The following is a 21,949-nucleotide window of genomic DNA, read 5'->3' on the forward strand; positions in this document are numbered from 1 at the left end:
TTGTAGTTATTCTTCATCATTGACATTTGTTGTGTACAAATGCAGCACAGGCTGCCTCAGGGTCTTTGAATTGAAAAGAACAAGTCGTATTTTAATCATGTCTTGATTTAGCGTCATTCAGTTATCTTGCTACTCAGACCGGCTCCCGTCTCGGTCTATAAGTTTGCCCCTGACCCCTGCCGCTTGACCCCTGCCCCTTGACCCCTGCCCCTTGACCCCTGCCCCTTGACCCCTGACCCCTGCTCCTCTCCTGCAGGCTGGAGCGACTCCAGAGGGTGGTCAGCAAGGTCCAGATGGAGTCTGGGGTGTGTGAGGAGCAGCTGAACCAAGTGGACACCTTGCTACAGTCGGTGAGTTTCACACAAATCTGCAACAAGACTACCTAAGCAAGCTCAGTGAAAACACTGATGTCCTGTTGCTGTAGAACAAGCTTGGCAACCACGTGGTCCCAATCCGGGAACACAAAACAATCCGCTTATTTGGCTTGCGACGTTATGTGCTCGGGCTAGTGATGTCGATGCCCAAGCTGAGTGGTCTGGTTTTGGACTGTGTGCAGGATGTTCGTATGATGAGCTCAGGAAAGCCACCCCAGCACTCTGCCGATATCGAGGTGGACCTGGAGAAAGCTGAGGGCATGATCAGGTGCCTCTTCAACGACGTGCAGCTTCTCAAGGACGGACGGCATCTTCAAGCTGAGCAGATGTACCGCAGGTCAGCCATGAACACTGTCTGAGTCTTCCTTTAACCATGAGCACTGTCTGAGTCTTCCTTTAACCATGAACACTGTCTGAGTCTTCCTTTAACCATGAACACTGTCTGAGTCTTCCTTTAACCATGAACACTGTCTGAGTCTTCCTTTAACCATGAACACTGTCTGAGTCTTCCTTTAACCATGAACACTGTCTGAGTCTTCCTTTAACCATGAGCACTGTCTGAGTCTTCCTTTAACCATGAACACTGTCTGAGTCTTCCTTTAACCATGAACACTGTCTGAGTCTTCCTTTAACCATGAGCACTGAAATCACCAACATGGACCACATAGCAAGACAAACCTCCAGCTGTATGAAGTCACAGATGGCTTATTAAAACCTCTGTGTCTTATTTCCATTAAACTCCCCTGTTTTCCCTCCACTCCTCAGGGTGTACCGTCTCCACGAGCGCCTGGTGAACCTGCGTAGCGAGTACAGCCTGCGCCTCCGGTCTGGCATCAGCTCCAGCCAGGTGCCCCTGTCCCCAACCCAGTCATCCCACACGCTCCAGCAGGCCCCGGTGAGGGTGAGGCCAGAGCTGGATGAGGTCACGCTGCGCTACATCCAGGACCTGCTGGTCTGGGTGGAGGACAACCAGAGGAGGGTGGCCCAGGGGGAGTGGGGTTTAGACCTGCCCACGGTGGAGTCCCATCTGGGCAGTCACCGCGGCCTGCACCACTCTGTGGAGGAGTTCCGATCCAAGATCGACAGGGCCAAGGCAGACGAGGTGTGGAGGGGTTTCTTCTCCTACGGGATCCCTGGGGCTGTGTCTGTTCTTTATTTGGTTTCAACTTCTGTCGTTTTATTCCTTGTTCTCCTACAGACTCAGATCTCACCTGTCAGTAGAGGTGCGTACAGGGACTATCTCTCCAAGTTGGAGATGCAGTATGGCAAGCTTCTCGTAAGTGTAACCGCTTTGAACCGGTTAAACTCCTCAGTACAAATACTGCCATTGAAGCGCTAGCTTTTCGGAGGCGTTGCTGGTTGAAGTGTTGTTAAAGATGGTGGTCGCGTTTGCGAGTGTACCTAATGATCTGGAAAGATCTAGTAATGGTAACAGTCTCTTTACTGATGTCTGTCTCTCCTGACAGAACTCCTCCAGGTCTCGTCTGAGCAGCCTGGACCAGCTGCACGCGTTCGTCACTGCGGCGACCAAGGAGCTGATGTGGCTGAATGAGAAGGAGGAGGAGGAGGTGAACTACGACTGGAGCGACCGCAACAGCAACATGACTGCCAAGAAAGACAAGTACTCGGTAAGACAGACCTCGCATGGTCTGAACAGGCCTCACACGGACTGCTCAGGGCTGTCTGTCATTCAGTTTTTGTGTGTGTGTGTGTGTGTGTGTGTGTAGGGCCTGATGAGAGAGCTGGAGCTAAGGGAGAAGAGGGTGAACACCGTCCAGGCGACTGGAGTCAAGCTCCTGAAAGAGAGTCACCCTGCCAGCAAGACTGTGGAGGTGAGACCTTAGGGGGGGAGGAGGAGGAAGGGGCCTAGGACCCGTAAACACACAGGAGCAACAGTTTGTTTTGTAGAATAATTACCTAAGATCTATCTAAAGAGCATTGTCTCACTTCCAGATCATAATTTGTATTATAAAATTTTTACTGTACTGCAGCCCCATGAGTGCACAAAAGGTGCCTTACAAATGAAATGCATGATTAAATGTGTTATTTATTAAATGTGTTATTTATTAAATGTGTTATTTATTAAATGTGTTATTTATTAAATGTATAGTTCTTGTCTCGTCCTCCTGCCTGGTCCAGGCCTTCACGGCCGCCCTGCAGACCCAGTGGAGCTGGATCCTGCAGCTGTGCTGCTGCGTCGAGTCCCATCTCAAGGAGAACACGCTGTACTTCCAGTTCTTCTCTGACCTGAAGGAGGCTGAGGACAAGATGAAGAAGATGGAGGAGACCATGAGGAGGAAATACAGATGTGACCGTTCCATGACTGTCACCAGGCTGGAGGACTTACTGCAAGACCAGGCGGTGGGTCTCAGACACGCTCCTGAGTCTCCTTGGCATCCAGATAACTGCTTTCGCTGTGTTTTCATAACTCTCACATGACCTTGTGTTCGTTTAGCACTGTTATCCAAAGCAACGTACAATTAGTGTACACATAGAAAGTACTGCAGACGATGAAGGATTGGCGGGCCTGATATCATTTGTGATGGTCGTGGTGGTGTTAAATCTACAAACTCTTCTTTGTCATCCGTGTAGGATGATAAAGAGCAGCTGAAAGAGTTCAAAACTCACCTGGAGGGTTTAAACAAGAGGTCGAAGACCATCGTCCAGCTGAAACCGCGCAGCCCTGCCACCCCAGTGTCGAGCAAAACACCAGTTCAGGCCATCTGCGACTTCAAACAGATGGAGGTGAGGAGGCTATCTTCATTTAGATTTAGAATACGAGGTGGGATTTGAACCTGTGTGATTTAAATGCAAATGCTGTAACTCCTGAGCTATACCCACCCCCACAGCATGTATTCAGTTGTGTTCCTCCTTCCAGATCACGGTTCACAGGGGAGATGAGTGTTCCTTGCTCAACAACTCCCAGCCGTACCAGTGGAAGGTGCTGAACGCCAGAGGCAGCGAAGCCACAGTACCCTCAGTTTGCTTCCTGGTTCCTCCACTCAACAAGGAGGCTGGGAACGGTGTCTCAGAGTAAGATAACCTCAATCTCTCTCTCTTTCAATCTCTCTCTCTTTCAATCTCTCTCTCTCTCCCTCTCTCTTTCAATCTCTCTCTCTCTCTCCCTCTCTCTCTCTTAGTGTCTCTCTCCCTCTCTTTTTCTCTCCTTCTCTTCCTCTCTCTCAATTTTTTTTGAAAGGTTTTAAAAGTATTTTCTTTGTCTTTCTTTGAAAGGTAGATTGTTTTATTTATTTTTTACATTTCAACATCTCTCTCTCTCACTTTATCTTCATCCCTCCCTGTAGTTTTGCCTGATGACCCTGTGTGTTGTTCTCCCCAGGCTGGACTCCAATCTGCAGAAGCTGCTGGTGTTGTGGCAGAGACTGCATGTGGACATGAAGTGTCTGATGTCCTGGCAGTACCTGATGAGAGACATCCAGCTCATGAACTCCTGGAACATCACCATGGTAAGGAAACATCCTCAGACACCACGGAGCCCAGGAGAAACAACACTAAACGTTCACTCGTTAAATGTGTTCCCTTGGTCCGAGAAGCTAATCACACCCTGAACATTTCTGTTTTTTGTCGACTGGTAGAAACTTAAGAGGTTTGTCTACCTGAAAACTTTGGGATTTCCCTGAGTGCTTCAGTGTAGCTCAAAGCCACCCCCCGACCTCACTGACTGGCCCTTTCTGCCTCTGCATCTGCCACTTCCTGCCTGCAGTTCAGGACCCTGAGGGTGGAGGAGTATAACCTGACGCTCAGAAACCTGCAGCAGCACTACCAGGACTTCCTCAGAGACAGTCAGGAGTCAGAACTGTTCGGGAAAGACGACCATAGTCAGGTGGAATCCAGTTACAACCAAGCCAACCAGCACTACCAAGGTCTGGCGCAGTCGGTTGAGCAAGGTGGGTCTGACAGGGTCAGCATGGCTGTCGCTCATGCTGTTTAGTGTGTTTAGTTTTCGCTAGGGATGTGTTAAGAGGTTTAGATTAGTAGTGCAAATGAATGAATTTTAATTTGTTATCTTTGTAAAAAAAATATATAAAAAAAACATCTAATCTCTGCCAAGATTTTTCTGTCCGGGACATTACAGCCAAGTGATACACCTCAAATGGTTTTTACCCCAAATGTATGTCCTTGTAGACTCATAATGACACTTCCTGTTCTGTCCAGGTGATCAAGACGACTCTGTGTGTAGGAGCTACCTGAGCCGGATCAAAGACCTGCACCTGAGGCTGGAGGGCTGTGAGAGTCGGACAGTCACACGTCTGCGACAGGCCATACACAAGGAGCCTCTAAAAGACTGTGCCCTGAAGACTGTCGAGCAAAAGGTACCGCAGCCAACAAGCCAACTGCCTCGAATTGAGTAAATTGTGTGCAACTGTTGAAGGGCGACGCTAAGTTATTAGATTAGGTTTGCTGTTTAGTTTCAGTCTATGCTTCTACTTGTTTTGGCAAGCGCTAATAGAAAACTCAAAGCTCCAAAGACACAATATTACTGCTGCTCTGGAGCCATGCTTAACTCGCCTATGGTGTTGTTGAGTGCTTGTACTTTGTGTAGTTCGAGGGGTGTTTATCTATGACTTATCATTGTGTCTGACAGAAGGTCCAGTCTGAACTGGAGGGTTTGATGAAGGACCTGAGCAGCGTGGCGGAGAAGACAGAGGAGGTTCTGTCCTCCCCTCAGCAGTCCAGCTCTGCCCTGGTGCTGCGCTCCGAACTGGACCTGACTCAGAAGAAGATGCAGCACGTGTACAGTCTGTCCTCCGTCTACATTGATAAGTACGCTCTTGCCTTGATCACACACCACACTAGGAGGGAGGGTACAGCTTAGCGGTTAGAGCCCTTGACTTCAGATCAAGAGGTTGCTGGTTCAAATCCCCAGCTGTAGGGTCCTTTATGTTGTTTTTAATTAAATCGTCTGCTGAATCCTTACATCACGCTAAACCAAAGAGTGCTATTAAGTTAGATTACAACCATAACACTATTATAACATCCCTGCTTTCAGACTGAAGACCATTGATGTAGTGATTCGCAGCACCAACGGAGCAGAAGACACTCTGAGAAAGTACGAAGCTCTGTTACGAGACGTCAACAAGGTCCCCACGGATGACCAGGAAGTGGAGAAGTGTCAGACCCAGCTGAAGGTTGAACCTCTTTTTAACCTGAATACAAACCCTGGCTGTCGTCGTAGGTGTTGCGTCCAATGGTTCTTCTCTCTGTCTCCACCAGAGCATGCGTGCCGGGGCGGAGGGTGACCAGGCAGCGTTCGACCAGATCCAGGACGACCTGGAGAAGGCAGCGGCCGTGACGGAGCGTCTGACCAGAGTTCACTACGAGCGGGACGCTGAGCTGGACCTCCAGCGCCAGCTGGTGTCAGGGCTCCTGGAGCGCTGGCAGGCCGTGTTGGCCCAGATCGACCTGCGGCACCACGAGCTGGAGGCTCTGGGCCGACAGATGGTTTCCTACCGCAAGAGTTACCAGGAGCTCATCCGCTGGATCGAAGACGCCAAGCGGAGGCAGGAGAAGATCCAGGCGGTGCCCGTTGGGGACAGCAAGGTCCTCGCAGAACAGCTGAATCAAGAAAAGGTCACCATTGATCTATTTAGTCTCTATTCATTTTGTACACAAATTCACCCGTTAGTCAAAAGCCTGTGGCAGGACTGTAAGGTTCAATACTGTGGCTATTTTGACCTTCACAGAAACTCCTTGAGGAGATTGAAAAACACAAAGATACGGTTGAAGACTGTCAGTCATATGCAAAAGCATACATTGATGCAGTCAAGGTAGGTATCAAGATCCTGATTGAGTCACTTTAATGATGTGAGAATGTCAGGTGCGTCATTCCACATGTGGGTGGAACAGCTTCTCTTAACCAGCTGAGGACTAAGACGTTAACTTTGATTTCCTTCATAAAAGGTTGGGGGGATAAATTTGACTTTTCCACAAAGAGTGGGCGAGGCACATCAATGTATAATGAAAGCTGCCCTACCTGAATGTATAGTGAGGTCGCTGTGTGCGTGTTCCCACTAGGACTATGAACTGCAGGTAGTGACCTACAGAGCTCTGGAGGAGCCGCTGGCGTCTCCAGTAAAGAAAACCAAAATGGAGTTTGCATCGGACAACATCATCCAAGAGGTACCTCCTAGTGTTTCGACGTTGAAAGTCTTTTTAATAGGCTACATATTAAAGGTTGTACTGAATATGTTTACTGAGTATGTTTACTCAATGTCTTTTATTTTGAAACGTGTTTCAGTATGTGACTCTGAGGACTCGCTACAGCGAGCTGCTGATAATCACCAGCCAGTACATCAAGTTTATCACAAACACACAGCGCCGCCTGCAGGAGGACGAGGTAACTACACACACCAAACACAGGCAGGCCTTCACCTACACTACCTGTAACAGCTGCTTAACACCTAACTTAACACTTAACTCAACAACCGCAAGGAAAATACACTAATTCACTCAATGTTAATGGATGCAGTATCATATGCATCTGGGAAAGAGTTCACTCTTGTTTGAAGTTAATGGAGTCTGTGGTGAAAGTGGTCAGAGTCGTGTGGAGTGTTTGGGCTCCAACACGTCACACCTGAACAGTGTCTGTCCCTCCCTCCCTTCCATCAGACTGGGGTTCATAGGTGTGTCATTTGTCACCTGCTTACACTCGCTAGTGATCTATCTGTCTTCAGTCTGGAACCAGCATCAGTCTCACCATTCAATCACGTTTGTTTTACAAGTGCTCCCCTTTCCTGCACTATTATTTGTAATTTTCTCCTGTAGAACTCAGTTCCCTGTGCACCGTTTTTCACTCTGTCGTCTGGTGACTGGGATGACTTCATCTGACTGACTACATCAGATTTCATTCTTTCAAATTCCATTTTTTTTTCAAATTAAACTTTAGCTTTCCGCCTTTTTTCTAACCTGCATTTTGTCTGCTTCTTCAAACTGCTCGCCAGTGCTTTGTCACGGTGAATATTAATCATGTTTGGGCGCTTAAAAGATGAATAATCCTCAAAGCACCAGGTATTTGAATACCCCCTCTACATGTGTCTGTCATCACCTGGCGTCTCCATCCTGTGTTTCATTCACCAATTCACTGACGTTCTAACTGAAGATACGTCTGCTCTTCGTATACTGTTTCTGACATCAAATTGGACGCAGGGTGTTTTTGTCTCCTCAAGGACAGTTAGTGTTGCTATGCAGATCTCCAGATTGATCAGATAGTGTTTCTATGGAGATCTCCAGATTGATATTCAGTCTATTTAAGTCAAAGACCAGATCGGAAGCGGAATCATAATTCGTTCTGACTATTTTGATCAAGAGTGATAGGGTTCCTATAATACCTGCATGATACCATTCAAGACCCCAAATTATGTGTTGTGTTGTGATGTATGCTCGTTCTGTGTGCCATACATTAAGTGGATGTGACCAGATTATTTTAACAGCTTTTTATCTCTCTCTCTCTCTTAATATTTCTTCATAGTATAAAAGTAGTCTTAACTGTTCATGTATTTAAAAAGTATCTACATGTATTAATACAAACTGAAACTTTTGTAAGTATTCTAACACTGTACATCTAACACATAACATTTGTATTTCCATTTATATTTTGCTTCCACTAACAGAAAGCTACTGAACAACTAAAGGAAGAGGAGAGAAAAAAGATGGCAGTGATACAAGCTGAGTTAGAGAAGCAAAAGCAGTTAGCTGAGGCGCATTCCAAAGCTGTCGCCAGGGCAGAACAAGAAGCACAGGAGCTCAAGTTAAAAATGAAGGAGGAGGTTAGCAAGAGGGAGGTCGCAGCCGTGGACGCCGAGAAACAAAAGCAGAACGTACAGCAGGAGCTGCACAAACTGAAGAACCTGTCAGAGCAGGAGATCAAGTCCAAGAGCCAGCAGGTGGACGAGGCGCTGTTCAGTCAAACCAGGATCGAGGAAGAGATCCTCACCATCAGGCTGCAGCTGCAGACCACCATGACGCAAAAGACCTCGGCCGAGTCAGAGCTGCAGCAGCTCCGAGATCAGGCTGCCGAGGCTGACAGACTCAGGACGGCCGCCCAGGAGGAGGCGGAGAGACTTCGTAGGCAGGTGAATGAAGAGACACAGAAGAAGCGTGTCGCGGAGGAGGAGCTGAAACGCAAGTCCGAGAGCGAGAAGGAGGCCGCCAGGATCAAGCAGGCAGCTCTGGACGACCTGCAGAAGTTCAAAATGCAAGCCGAGGAAGCCGAGCGACGCATGAAGCAAGCAGAGGTGGAGAAGCTACGGCAGATACAAGTGGCGGAGGAGGCGGCGCAGAAGAGCGCCGCCACGGAGCTGCAGAGCCAGTGCAGCGAGGCCGCCACGCGGCTGGAGGCGTCGCTGAGGCAGGAACAGGGGACAGTGATCCAACTGCAGGTGGAGGCAGAGCATCTCAAGAAGAAACAAGACGAGGCCAACAAGGCCAGGGAGGAAGCTCAAAGGGAACTGGAGAAATGGAGACAGAAAGCCAATGAAGCTCTTCGCCTGCGGCTCCAAGCGGAGGAAGACGCCCACAAAAAGAGCCAGGCCCAGGAAGAGGCAGAGAAGCAGAAAGAGGCGGCTGAACGAGAGGCCAATAAACGGGCCAAAGCAGAGGAAGCTGCCCTCAAGCTGAAGGAGATGGCAGAGAAGGAACTGGAGAAGCAGAGGAGGCTTGCGGAGGGGATAGCCCAGCAGAAACTGTCTGCAGAGCAAGAGCTGATCCGCCTCAGAGCCGACTTCGAACACGCCGAGCAGCAACGAGGTCTGTTGGACGAGGAACTCCAGCGTCTGAAACGCGAAGTAGAAGCAGCCATGAAACAAAGAAAACAGCTGGAAGACGAACTGGCAAAGGTGAGAAAGGAAATGGACGTTCTTCTCCAGATCAAGATCAAAACTGAAAAGGAGGCCATGTCCAACACAGAAAAAAGCAAACAGCTACTTGAATCTGAAGCCGCAAAAATGAGACAGCTTGCCGAGGAGGCAACCAGACTGCGATCAGATGTGGAGGAAGCAAAGATACAGAGGCAGGCGGCTGAGGAAGAGGCCGCCAGACAACGAGCCGAAGCTGAGAAGGTTCTAAAGGAGAAGCTTGCCGCCATTAATGAAGCAACTCGCCTGAAAACAGAGGCCGAGATCGCTGTGAAGGACAAAGAAGAGGAAAACGAACGACTCAAGAGGAGAGCTGAAGAAGAAGCATATCAGAGGAAGGTCTTAGAGGACCAAGCGTCTCAGCACAAGCGAGACATCGAGGAGAAGATCAACCAGCTTAAGAAGTCATCTGATTCTGAACTGGAAAGGCAAAAGAAAATGGTGGAGGAAACCCTCAATCAGAGGAGAGTGGTTGAAGAGGAGATCCGAATCATCAAACTCAACTTTGAGAAAGCCTCAACAGGCAAGCAAGGTCTGGAGCTTGAACTGAGCAAGTTGAAAAGCGTTGCAGACGACACGCAGAAGAGCAAAGTCAAAGCTGAGGAGGAGGCCGAGAAACTCCGAAAGCTGGCTTTGGAGGAGGAAGCCAAGAGGAAAGAAGCCGAGGTGAAGCTGAAGAAGATCACGGCCGCAGAGCAAGAAGCCGCGCGGCAATGCAAGGCAGCCCAGAATGAGGTGGAGCGTCTCAAACAGAAGGTGTCCGAGGCCAACCAGCAGAAAGAGGAGGCCGACAAGCAGGCGGAAAAGCAGATTCTTCTGGCCAAAGAGACGGCCCAGAAGTGCAGCTCTGCAGAAAAGAACGTGCTTGACGTTCTGACCAAGCAGAAAGAAGACACTCTCGCTCAAGAGAAGCTCAAAAAGGAATTTGACGAGGCTAAGAAACTGGCTCAAGCTGCCGAGAAGGCCGCTGAGAAAGCAGAAAAAGAGGCTGCTTTACTCCGCCAGAAAGCAGAAGATGCTGAAAAGCAAAAGCAGGCTGCTGAGGCTGAAGCCGCCAAACAGTCCAAGGCACAACAGGACGCTGAGAGACTGAGGCGAGAGGCAGAGCAGGAGGCCTCCAGCAGAGCCAAGGCAGAGGCAGAAGCTTTGGCGCAGAGGAAACAGGCGGATAAGGAGATGGCCAAGTACAAAAAACTAGCGGAACAAACCGTCAAACAGAAGTCTCAAGTCGAGAAGGAGCTGTCTAAGGTGAAACTGCAACTGGACGAGACCGACAAGCAGAAAAGTGTTCTCGACGAGGAGCTGCAGAGGTTGAAAAGTGAAGTCGGTGATGCGGTCAAACAGAGAGCCCAGGTGGAGGAAGAGTTACGCAAAGTCAAGATTCAGATGGAGGACCTGGTCAAACTGAAGCTGAGAATCGAGGAGGAGAACAAGCAGCTCTTACAAAAAGATAAAGACAGCACTCAGAAGTTGCTGGCGGAGGAAGCGGAGAACATGAGGAAACTTGCAGAAGAGGCAGCCAGGCTCAGCATTGAGGCTCAGGAGGCAGCGAGGCAGAGGCAGACTGCAGAGGCGGACCTTGACCAGCAGAGGGTACTTGCGGACAAAATGCTAAAGGAAAAAATGCAGGCCATCCAAGAGGCAAGTAAACTGAAATCTGAAGCAGAGAAGCTCCAGAGACAGAAGGAACAGGCCCAGGAGAAGGCCCAGAAACTGCTAGAAGACAAGCAGCAAATGCAACAGCGTCTTAAGAAGGAAACTGAGGTCTTCCAGAAATCATTAGAGGCCGAGCGCAAGAGGCAGCTTGAAGTTTCTGAAGAAGCTGATAAACTGAAGCTGAGGGTGTCTCAGCTCAGTGATGCCCAGTCGAAAGCAGAGGAGGAGGCTAAGAAATTCAAGAAACAGGCAGATGACATTAGGGCTAAATTAGAAGAGACAGAGCATCAAACTGTAGATAAGGTAGTTGTTGAGAAACTAGAGGTGCAGAGGCTGCAGAGCACCAAGGAGGCTGACGAGCTTCGCAAAACCATCAGTGACCTCCAGAAGGAAAAGGACAGGTTGAAAAAAGAGGCTGAAGACTTACAGAATAAATCCAAAGAGGTATTGTCAAATGGGATTGAATATTGTGAAATAATTTGTCAGTTATTAAAATAATAACTTTGACCCAAATACTAACAAGTAAACTGGATAACTATTCATGTAAATTGCAGAGACGGAGAGTAATATGTCCAGCAATTCATCATGAATGTCATATCACAAATGCTGTTCAGAAATTGGTTTATCATTTGATCTTGAACAAGAAATATCTTGATAAAGCACTATATAATTCAGGTTATTTCATATTATTTCTAATTTGATTGTAACTAGAAATTGTGTTCTGTACTAATGCTCTCTCTCTCTCTTTTTTAAATAGATGGCCAACGCCCATCAGGAGCAAATTAAGAAGGAAAAGGCCCTTCTTCAACAGTCTTTCTTCACAGAGAAAGAAACGTTACTAAAAACAGAAAAACTCATTGAGAGTGAGAAAAGAAAGCTTGAAAAAGAGTTTGAGGATGAAGTCAAGAAGGCGAAGACTCTCAAAGAAAATCAAGAGCGTCAAATAAAACAGATGGAAGACGAGAAAAATAAACTCAAGGCAAACATGGACGCTGTCGTGAAGAAGCAAAAGGATGCCGAGCAAGAGATGCTAATCAAGCAGAAAGAAATGGACGAATTTCAGAAGAAAAAGCTTGAACAAGAAAAGCTACTGGCTGAAGAAAATCAAAATCTGAGAGACAAGCTGCAGAAACTCGAGGTTGCTCAAAAACCAAGCTCATCCGACGTGAAAGAAATTGAAATACAAACAGATGTGGTCCCCGAAGATCCATGCAATGCAGTGACAGTGGAAACTACAAAGAAAGTTTTAAACGGTTCTGTGGAAACAGATGGCAAGAGGGAATCGCCACTGGAATTTGATGGGATAAGGGGAAAGGTTACAGCAAACAGGCTCCATGAAATTGGTATACTGACTAAGAAGGAATTTGACAAGCTGAAACAGGGCAAAGCCAAAGTCCAAGACCTGAGCAAAACTGAGAAAGTTAAAACGTGTCTAAAGGGACAGAACTGTGTTGGCGGGGTCTTGACTCCATCAAAGCAGAGAATGACTGTTTACCAGGCCTTGAAAAAGAAGAAGATTACTCCAAGCACTGCTGTCATGCTCCTGGAAGCTCAAGCCGCCTCGGGGCATATCATTGACCCCGTGAAAAACAGAGCACTCTCAGTGGATGAAGCTGTGAAGGAAGAACTCATAGGACCAGAACTTCACAACAAAATACTTTCAGCAGAGAAGGCTGTCACAGGCTACAAAGACCCTTATACTGGAGCCAGAATCTCAATCTTTGAAGCAATGAAAAAGGGTCTAATTGAGAAAGACCAGGCCATCAGACTTCTAGATGTTCAGATTGCAACAGGTGGAATCATTGACCCTGTCAACAGCCATCGTGTTCCCCTCCAGACAGCCTACAAGCAAGGCCAATATGACGCTGACATGAATAAGAAACTCTCAGAAGCTTCTGATGAATCAAAACTGTTTATTGACCCTAGCACTCAGGAGACTGTCACCTACAAGCAGCTATTGGAAAGATGCGTCACGGATTCAGAAACAGGATTGCTGCTGTTGCCGATCACAGATAAAGCTGCTGAGAGTGAGATCCCTCGCACGGATGAAGAGACTAAAGATGTGCTCAGCAAATCAAACATTATGGTACCTTTTGGACGATTCAAAGGGAAGACTGTGACTATTTGGGAAATTATCAACTCTGAGTATTTCACAGAAGAGCAGAGAAGGGACTTGATATATCAGTACAAAACTGGGAAAATAACAGTGGAGAAAATCATCAAAATTGTCATTACGGTCGTGGAAGACAAAGAGAAAAATAAGGAAAATGGCTTAGCTGGTCTCAGGACCCCAGTCCTTGCCTCTGAACTTCTGGATTCTAAAATAATCAACAAAGGCCTGTTCAATAAGCTACAAAATGGCAAAATAACAATTAAAGAAATCTCAGAAATGGACGCTGTCAAGAAAGCTTTGAGGGGAACGCACAGCATTGCTGGAGTGATCAACGAGTCTACAAAAGAGAAAATGTCATTCTATCAAGCAATGAAAAAAGAGATGATCTCACCAGAGGTTACACTGAATCTTCTTGAGGCACAAGCAGGTACTGGATTTATTATTGACCCTGTTAAAAATGAGAAGTCTACAGTGGATGAGGCTGTTAAATCAGGCTTGGTCGGCCCAGAACTGCATGAAAAACTTCTGTCTGCTGAGAGGGCTGTCCAGGGGTACAAGGATCCCTATAGTGGGAACACCGTCTCTCTTTTTGAGGCGATGAACAAAGACCTCATAAAGAAAGATCATGGAGTCCGTCTGCTTGAAGCTCAGCTGGCTACCGGAGGAATTATTGATCCTGTCAAAAGTTATCACATGCCACACGACGTTGCCTGCAAACGAGGTTATTTCAGCGATGAGATGAATAATGTGTTGAACAAGGACAGTGATGAAACCAAAGTGTTCTATGATCCTGAGTTGCAGGGGTATTCCTCTTACGCACAACTGCTGAAAAGGTGCGTCACTGACAAAGACTCTGGCCTCCCGTTGCTTCCTCTCTCGGAAAAAGCCATGAAATCAAGTCAGGAAGAAAGCCTTAAGATCTCTGACACCCAAGCCAAAGATGCCTTGAATCACGCAACTCTGGAGTTACAGTACGGACCTTTCAAAGGAAGAAGAGTCACCATTTGGGAAATCATTCACTCTCAGTACATCACCGAGGAGAAAAGAATTGAGCTCATCCAGCTATACAGAACTGGATATATTACCATTGAGAAAATGATGAAAATCGTTGTCACGATGATTGAAGACAAGGACACCAACAAACAGGACGAAGTGTCTTTTGAAGGTCTCAGAGCACCTGTCACCATCTCTGCTTTGCTTGAGTCCAACATCATTAATAAATCCACCTTTGATCAACTCAAACAAGGGAAAAAGAAACCCAAAGATATCAGTGACATGGATTCAGTCAAGAAATACCTACAAGGCACCGACGGCATCGCAGGGATTCATATGGAAGATTCAAAAGACAAATTAAGCATTTATCAAGCAATGAAAACAAATTTGCTGAGTCAAAACGCAGGAATTGCATTACTCGAGGCACAAGCTGCCACCGGCTTTATAATTGACCCCGTCAAAAACCAGAAGTACACTGTTGACGACGCTGTCAAGATTGGAGTCGTCGGTCCTGAGCTTCATGAAAAGCTTCTCTCAGCTGAGAAGGCAGTGACAGGCTATAAAGACCCATACACAGGCAACACAATATCTCTATTCCAAGCCATGAATAAGGAGCTTGTACCACGAGAACACGCTATCCCCCTCTTAGAGGCCCAAGTCGCCACTGGAGGAGTTATAGATCCAGTTAGTAGCCACAGAGTCCCTGTTGATGTGGCTTACCAGCGAGGCTATTTAACTAAACAAATGGCCAAAACCTTTAGTGATCCCTCAGGAGATGTCAAAGGCTTCTCTGATCCCAACACAAACACAAGTTCCACATACAAACAACTGCAGGCAAAATGCATTAGGGACCCTGACACTGGTCTGTGCTTCCTGCCCCTATCAAAGGCCGAAGTTCCTTCGGAGGAAACGCCCCACGTGTACACAGAAGAACAGGCACAGACAGACTTATCAAACACTCAAGTAGATATACCCCACGAGAGTTTTGCAGGCAGGAGTATGACATTGTGGGACATCATGAGGTCAAATTTGCTTCCAGAAGAAGAAAAGCAAAGGCTGATGGAACAGTATCGTTCTGGGCAGATTACAAAAGACAGAATGATCATCATTATCATAGAAATGATTGTACAACGAGAAATTATTAAGACAGAACAGACCATGTCCTGTGATGTGATTAGAAGGAGAGTCACAATTGAGGATCTTTACAGTTCTAGAATCATTGACCTTCAAACTTATAACCTGTTGAAGCAAGAAAAGGTCACCATTCGTGAGGTGATGGAAATGCCTTCAGTGAAGCAGTATCTCTTTGGTACTGGATGTATTGCCGGAATTTTGTCAGATTCCCCATCCAAGATCAGCATTTACCAGGCCATGCAGAGAGGGCTCATCAAGCCAAATATAGCTATCAGTCTCCTTGAGGCCCAAGCAGCCACTGGATTCATCATCGACCCAGTAAAGGATCAGTTGTTGACTGTGGATGAGGCCGTACGCAAAGGACTGGTTGGCCCTGAGCTCCACGATAAACTTCTTTCAGCTGAGAGGGCAGTCACTGGCTACAAGGATCCTTACAGTGGAAAAGTGATTTCTGTCTTCCAAGCAATGAAGAAAGACCTAATTCCTGAAGACTATGCCCTGAGGCTACTGGAAGCTCAGGTTGCCACTGGAGGCATCTTGGATCCAGAATACTACTTCCATCTTCCCACGGATGTTGCCACCCAACGTGGATATATCAACAAAGAAACACATGACAGACTAATGCACCCTACTGGGGATGTGCAAGCTTACACTGAACCAACCACAGATGAGAAAACCACCTATGCCCAGCTACTGAAGAGATGCAAAGCGGATAAAGAGAGCGGCTTGCTGTTGCTTTCACTGGCAGACAGAAAGCTGCTTTTTAAGGGGCTCAGAAAACAAGTCACCCTGGAGGAGCTACTGTGCTCTCAGATTATCAGCCAGAAGACGTATGATGACCTCTTAGAGGGACTTATCACAGTGGAGGAGGTCAGCAGACAAGTAAAGAAGTACCTTGAAGGCACAAGCTGCATTGCTGGGGTGTATGTAGAATCAAGCAAAGATTATCTGTCGATATATCAAGCAATGAAAAAGAACATGATAAGGCCAGGAACTGCCTTTGAACTTCTTGAGGCCCAGGCCGCAACAGGATATGTCATCGACCCGATAAAGAACTTGAAGCTTAATGTTAGCGAAGCTGTTACGATGGGCATTGTGGGTCCTGAATTCAAAGATAAGCTTCTCTCTGCAGAACGTGCCGTAACGGGCTACAAGGACCCCTACTCTGGCAAGATCATCTCTCTTTTTCAGGCGATGAAAAAGGGACTCATTCTAAAAGACCATGGCATTCGTCTGTTGGAAGCCCAAATTGCCACCGGTGGCATCATTGATCCGGAGGAAAGCCATCGCTTGCCCGTTGAGATGGCCTACAAACGCGGCCTATTCGACAAGGAGATGAACGAGATCCTCACCGACCCTTCTGACGACACTAAAGGGTTCTTTGACCCTAACACAGAGGAGAACCTTACATACCTGCAGCTGATGGAGCGCTGCATGATTCACCCAGAAACCGGACTGGCACTTTTACTGATGAAGGAGAAGAAACGGGAGAAAAAGACTTCCTCCAAGTCATCTGTGCGTAAACGTAGAGTGGTTATTGTGGATCCTGAGACAGGCAAGGAGATGTCTGTTTATGAGGCTTATCGCAAAGGGCTCATTGATCACCAGACCTACCTCGAGCTTGCAGAGCAGGAATGCGAGTGGGAAGAGATTACCATATCCTCATCAGATGGCGTTGTGAAGTCCATGATCATTGACAGAAGGTCTGGCCGGCAGTATGACATTGATGAGACCATCTCAAAGGGCCTCATCGATCAGTCTGCTGTGGATCAATACCGTGCAGGCACTCTGTCCATCACAGAGTTTGCAGACATGCTCTCTGGGAACACGAGTGGCAGCAGGTCGCGGTCCTCCTCTTTTGGATCGACCGCGTCCTACCCCATGAGCCCGGTCCCTTCCATCAAAACACCGGCAACTACATGGAACGACCCGACAGAGGAGACCGGCCCTGTGGCTGGAATCCTGGACACGGAAACACTGGAGAAGGTGTCTGTCACGGAGGCCATGCACCGAAACCTTGTGGACAACATCACAGGTCAGAGGTTACTAGAGGCCCAGGCATGCACGGGAGGTATCATTGATCCCAACACGGGAGAGAAGTTCACGGTTGCGGATGCAGTGAACAAAGGACTGGTGGACAAGATTATGGTTGACCGTATCAACCTCGCGCAGAAGGCCTTCAATGGATTTGAGGATCCCAGAACTAAAACCAAAATGTCCGCAGCCCAGGCTCTGAAGAAGGGCTGGCTGTACTACGAAGCTGGCCAACGGTTCTTGGAAGTCCAATATCTCACAGGAGGCTTGATTGAACCAGAAACATCCACAAGAGTTCCACTGGACGAGGCTATCAAGAAGGGTACCTTAGACGCAAGGACAGCACAGAAGCTACGAGACGTCAGCGGATACTCCAAATACCTCACCTGCCCCAAAACCAAGCTCAAGATCTCCTACAAGGACGCCATGGACAGAAGCATGATGGAGGAGGGGTCTGCTCTACGCCTGCTAGAAGCCTCATCTCAGTCCAGTAAAGGCCTTTACAGCCCTTACAGTGTTAGTGGTTCAAGCTCAGCCACTGGTTCCCGGTCTGGATCCAGAAGTGGTTCCAGACGAGGGAGCTTTGATGCCTCAAGTTCAGGATTTTCCACAACGTTCACGTCCTCCTCCTCCTACAGCTCCCCGAGTTACACCCGGCGGTACTAGGCGTGGAGGGAGCCCTGATGAGCTAGCACGGATCCTAGCAGCATTATTAGTATTAGGCAGTCGCTGCTGTTTTGAAGATGGATATTTAACACGATATAACCACAGAGCTCTTGAGGTGCCAAGCCATCCATAGAAGAAAAAAGTGTTTTCGTTTTTTTTCTTCTGCATGTGATTGTTTTGGAGCTTTGCAGTTCATTATTCAACCTGGTTTCTATAATAATATCTAATTGTTATGTTATTTTCTGTTCTGTTTTAAATTGTGTAGTCTGAGGTCATTTTTTAATTCACTATCCTTTATAGAATACTTGTATTCAAGCTGTCTTTTAAGTAATTCAACTTATATATTGTTGACAACATTTTAAATGGAAAACTAATATTTTCTATTTTCAAGTCTACTGTTACTTGTAACATAGACTGTTTGAGTTATCCGTCAATATTTCGAGATACTGTGTGTGTTTTGTTATATTTCAGCACAGAAAGAATTACGTGAGATTAAGTTTTTCTATGATAAATGAAATTGGATATGAAAGTGGTTAAATAGATACCCTTGTATGTGTATATTTAGTAGAAGAAAGTAATTTCTAAACTTCAGGAAACAAGAGCTTCTAATCACGAGACACATGGTAGTTGTAATGGGTCAAATATTAGCATTGTGAGCTTCCAGAATGTAAATCAGCAGCTTTAAAATAAACATATTAGACTGACTAAGTCAAAGTGATGCTCACCTTAAGGGGACAATATGTCACACGTTGAAGATTGTGAAGGTGAACATTTGGCAGAGATTCTCCTCGTGTGTCTCATCTCAAAACCCAAGATTACAACATCAAGCCTGTTGACTATCTGGACACCAGTGTAAGTTTTATTACATCTCATCTTTTTGTGTAAAATGTTTTCCTCCATGAATTTGAATCTTCACTATTTTTTTTGGACCCAACTACATAAAATTTGATGTCCTGTACTCATTATTTCATGCCTGAAATCTTACCAATTTAAAATGTTCTGCAACACTTAGGTTAAGTAGGTAATTTGAGCTTTTGTGTGTTGCCAAATCTTCTTATCACTTTATCTATTAACTGTTTTATGGTCTTTGTATTTCAGATCCAGTCCTCTCAACTATTGTTTTGATATGTTCATTTGCTTCTGTGTCAGGACCTTTCAAGACTACACACACTTCCCAAAACTAGTTCACAAACAATCAGAAGACTATCTTTACTCAAATCACTCACTAAATATGGATAACATTATACTCCAGTTCTGCTTACTGATGTACATAGTAATTTAGTCCTGAACACCACGTCTTTTTACACTGTTCTTTTAACATTGTTTTACAAGTGCCTGTATAGTCGCTGTATCAATGAGATGCTGAAACGTTTAGGTGGTACAGTTGTTGTTGTGTAAATTAATTGATTCTTCACTGAAAAGTACATTCTGCTCTTAGCTCTGATGATCACTGCATTATAGGATCCATTCAATAGTCATGTCAGCATTCAAAAGCATACTTAGTTGATGTATTAAGCATTGTCACTTCCTGCATCCAGTGCCCTATTGTCTTTGTAAATCATTATTTGATCAATTTCCATGTTTTCATAAGATATTTTTGCTTTGCATGTTTACTCATTTGGTTGAAAGGATGCTATAAAAATGGTGACCAGTTACTTCATTGGTGTCTTTGTCTTTGCTATTTTAAAGTAGTTTGAAGGATATGGAGCATTAGGCATTGTTAATAATGTGGAATTTGTACAAACTAGTGACGAGAACACAAGGTGTTAAAATGATTTTCCACTCACTCCTAATTCCTATTCACAGACTGTGTGATGCACAACACACCTTCTATACACGTAGTTCCACCTTTTCTTTTCCACACTTCAGTTGAACAATGAATTGCATAAAGTGTCAGTAAAAGGTGGATCATACCAGTGTCAGCCTCTTGAGTGCAGCGAGACTGAAAGAGAAACGTGTTCCGTACAGGAGCTGCCAACAGAACAGGGCTAGACACGCCAAACTGTGGGAAACCATGATATATATATTTGCATAATTACTTTCAAATAAATCAGATCTGGATGGCTTTGTACATCTGTAAGTCAAGTTAAGACTCCCAGCTTTCATGTAGACATTCCGAAAGTAGTTCAAACACTTGAATCACCAGTCTGTCCTTGTAAAATAGTTTTTTATTGCTGATGTGTTAATTTCTGATACCAATTTTATTTCCTCTCCCCCATCAATCTAAGCCTCATATCTATAATTTAAATAATAAACCCCAACTGACCTCACCACATCAACACAATATAATAAGTACCTGCAAACAAAACCATCAGGATGGTGAAAAATAAATCAATATATTCTGGCATATCTTGAATAGATACAGTATTTACAAGGCATGGGTGTAATGAGGGCTACACTGCTTGGATCCAAGAGCAGAGGTTATTCAGAGTAGTCAGGGACTGGTTGTAGGGGGACTTGAATACTAAATTAATAAACAAGACACAGGTGCTACCAATTCCTCTAATACTCCGGAGATGCTGAGAACAGCAGCCAGACTGGTGTAGAAGCCCTGTGTGTGACACGTTTAGTTTAGTTAGTCTTTAAGTACATATGTCTGGTTTCAAGATCCATTAGCGGTTTCAACTTCAACGGTTTGTCTGAAGTTATTTTTTATGTATTTTTCCGTTAGTGATGCATCAACTAGGTGAGTATATCACGCAAAGCTATTTAGACTTAATTACCATCATATGGTAATTATGGAGCTGCAATGTGACAACATAATGCTCCTGAATGGTTTAGGCTCTTAGCAGAAAGGCACACACACATAGAGAGAAACACACGCACACAGCGACACAGACACACACACACAGCGACACAGACACACACACACAGCGACACAGACACACACACACAGCGACACAGACACACACACACAGCGACACAGACACACACACACAGCGACACAGACACACACACACAGCGACACAGACACACACACAGCGACACAGACACACACACAGAGACACACACACACACAGAGACACATTGCTGGACTGGTTTTGAGAGGTCTCTTAAGGCGCTTGACGGTCCTGATTCTAACCATATTGTTGTTGGTAGGGGTGTGTTAGAAACTCCCTATCTATCATGTAATCTAACAGTTTATGAGGATCTGCATGTACGAACAGTACTAACTGCATCCGTCCATGTTGCCCAATCCAACAATTGAATCACCGCCAAAAGCACTTCTTCAAAGTACTGAAGACAAAAGTATGAAACATGCTTTCAATTTGTCACCATGAATTGGTAGATTTATAGATTATGTATGAATTGATAGATGAAAGGGCATAGATGAAAGGGCATAGATGAAAGGGCATTTCCTTTTTTCCTTTCTTAAATGAACAAAGTATGGAAAAAGTGATGTTTCCAAAGACACTGTAGGTGACAAATAGATTGATTTCACAACTGATTTAGCAAAAGAACAGAATGAATGGGGGCTTCATGTTAATGGTTTGACAGCAAAGTTAACAGGCATTAACACATGTTAATCGCAACATCCCTTGACACATTCCAAGTAATCAGATTCTTTGGAACTGAAAGAAAAAGAAAAGACACAGCAGCTTCTTATCACAATCGTCTTATTACTTTTTGCACCACAAGCATGAAAATTAGAGAAAGAAACTGTACAGAGCAAGTTTTTTACAGTTCTAGCTGGGTTTTGGTTATGCTCCAGTTCACATCACAGCAAGCCACACCAGGTTTGGTGCCAAAACCAAACCTGAAATGAATCAACAAGCATTACCAACGAAATTGGCTTTCTAAAGCCACATTAATTTGGCAGCAATACAATTTTCAGTTTAAGTAACTGGTACATAGTCCCATACAGTTATCAATAATCCATGAACACTACAAACTGCTCTCCTTTCCACTCAAAACATGCCTTTTATGATTTTTTTTAAAGATTGAGGATTACGCGAAAGCATAATTCATTACTTGTTTTATCACAGACCCAAATACTAGTGCAAAACAGAACACAGTAAGACACAAAAGTCACCATTCAGCCAAAGTCATGCGATGGTGTGAGATGTCATGTTCCAGCTCCTAATTAGAGTTTATCTGTGAATACC

The 21,949-nt window shown here is 45.6% G+C and overlaps 1 protein-coding gene across 13 annotated transcripts in view; it reads left to right on the top strand.

Moving 5' to 3' along the window:
- The window catches only part of pleca (plectin a), a 70,176-nt gene extending 50,678 nt beyond the window's left edge, over nt 1–19,498 (top strand). For 12 of the 13 annotated variants that reach the window (XR_006955971.1, XR_006955972.1, XR_006955978.1 and 9 more), the window contains 21 exons: nt 257–350; nt 557–711; nt 1,140–1,476; nt 1,573–1,650; nt 1,841–2,002; nt 2,102–2,206; nt 2,514–2,735; nt 2,967–3,119; nt 3,253–3,407; nt 3,715–3,841; nt 4,099–4,282; nt 4,551–4,708; nt 4,981–5,159; nt 5,386–5,524; nt 5,610–5,966; nt 6,080–6,163; nt 6,411–6,515; nt 6,634–6,732; nt 8,006–11,347; nt 11,661–18,695; nt 18,942–19,498. Coding sequence is in view for 1 of the 13 variants with exons in the window: in XM_047018528.1 (XP_046874484.1) it covers nt 257–350; nt 557–711; nt 1,140–1,476; nt 1,573–1,650; nt 1,841–2,002; nt 2,102–2,206; nt 2,514–2,735; nt 2,967–3,119; nt 3,253–3,407; nt 3,715–3,841; nt 4,099–4,282; nt 4,551–4,708; nt 4,981–5,159; nt 5,386–5,524; nt 5,610–5,966; nt 6,080–6,163; nt 6,411–6,515; nt 6,634–6,732; nt 8,006–11,347; nt 11,661–17,843 (12,418 nt within the window). In the remaining 12 variants the exon portion in view is untranslated. Of the gene's footprint in view, nt 1–256; nt 351–556; nt 712–1,139; nt 1,477–1,572; nt 1,651–1,840; nt 2,003–2,101; nt 2,207–2,513; nt 2,736–2,966; nt 3,120–3,252; nt 3,408–3,714; nt 3,842–4,098; nt 4,283–4,550; nt 4,709–4,980; nt 5,160–5,385; nt 5,525–5,609; nt 5,967–6,079; nt 6,164–6,410; nt 6,516–6,633; nt 6,733–8,005; nt 11,348–11,660 lie in introns of all 13 variants that reach the window. The other variant, XM_047018528.1, reaches the window with a different exon arrangement.
- Nucleotides 19,499–21,949: the final 2,451 nt, after the last annotated feature.

This window comes from Hypomesus transpacificus, chromosome 4 (genome assembly GCF_021917145.1).
Source record: "Hypomesus transpacificus isolate Combined female chromosome 4, fHypTra1, whole genome shotgun sequence".
Taxonomy (NCBI): domain Eukaryota; kingdom Metazoa; phylum Chordata; class Actinopteri; order Osmeriformes; family Osmeridae; genus Hypomesus; species Hypomesus transpacificus.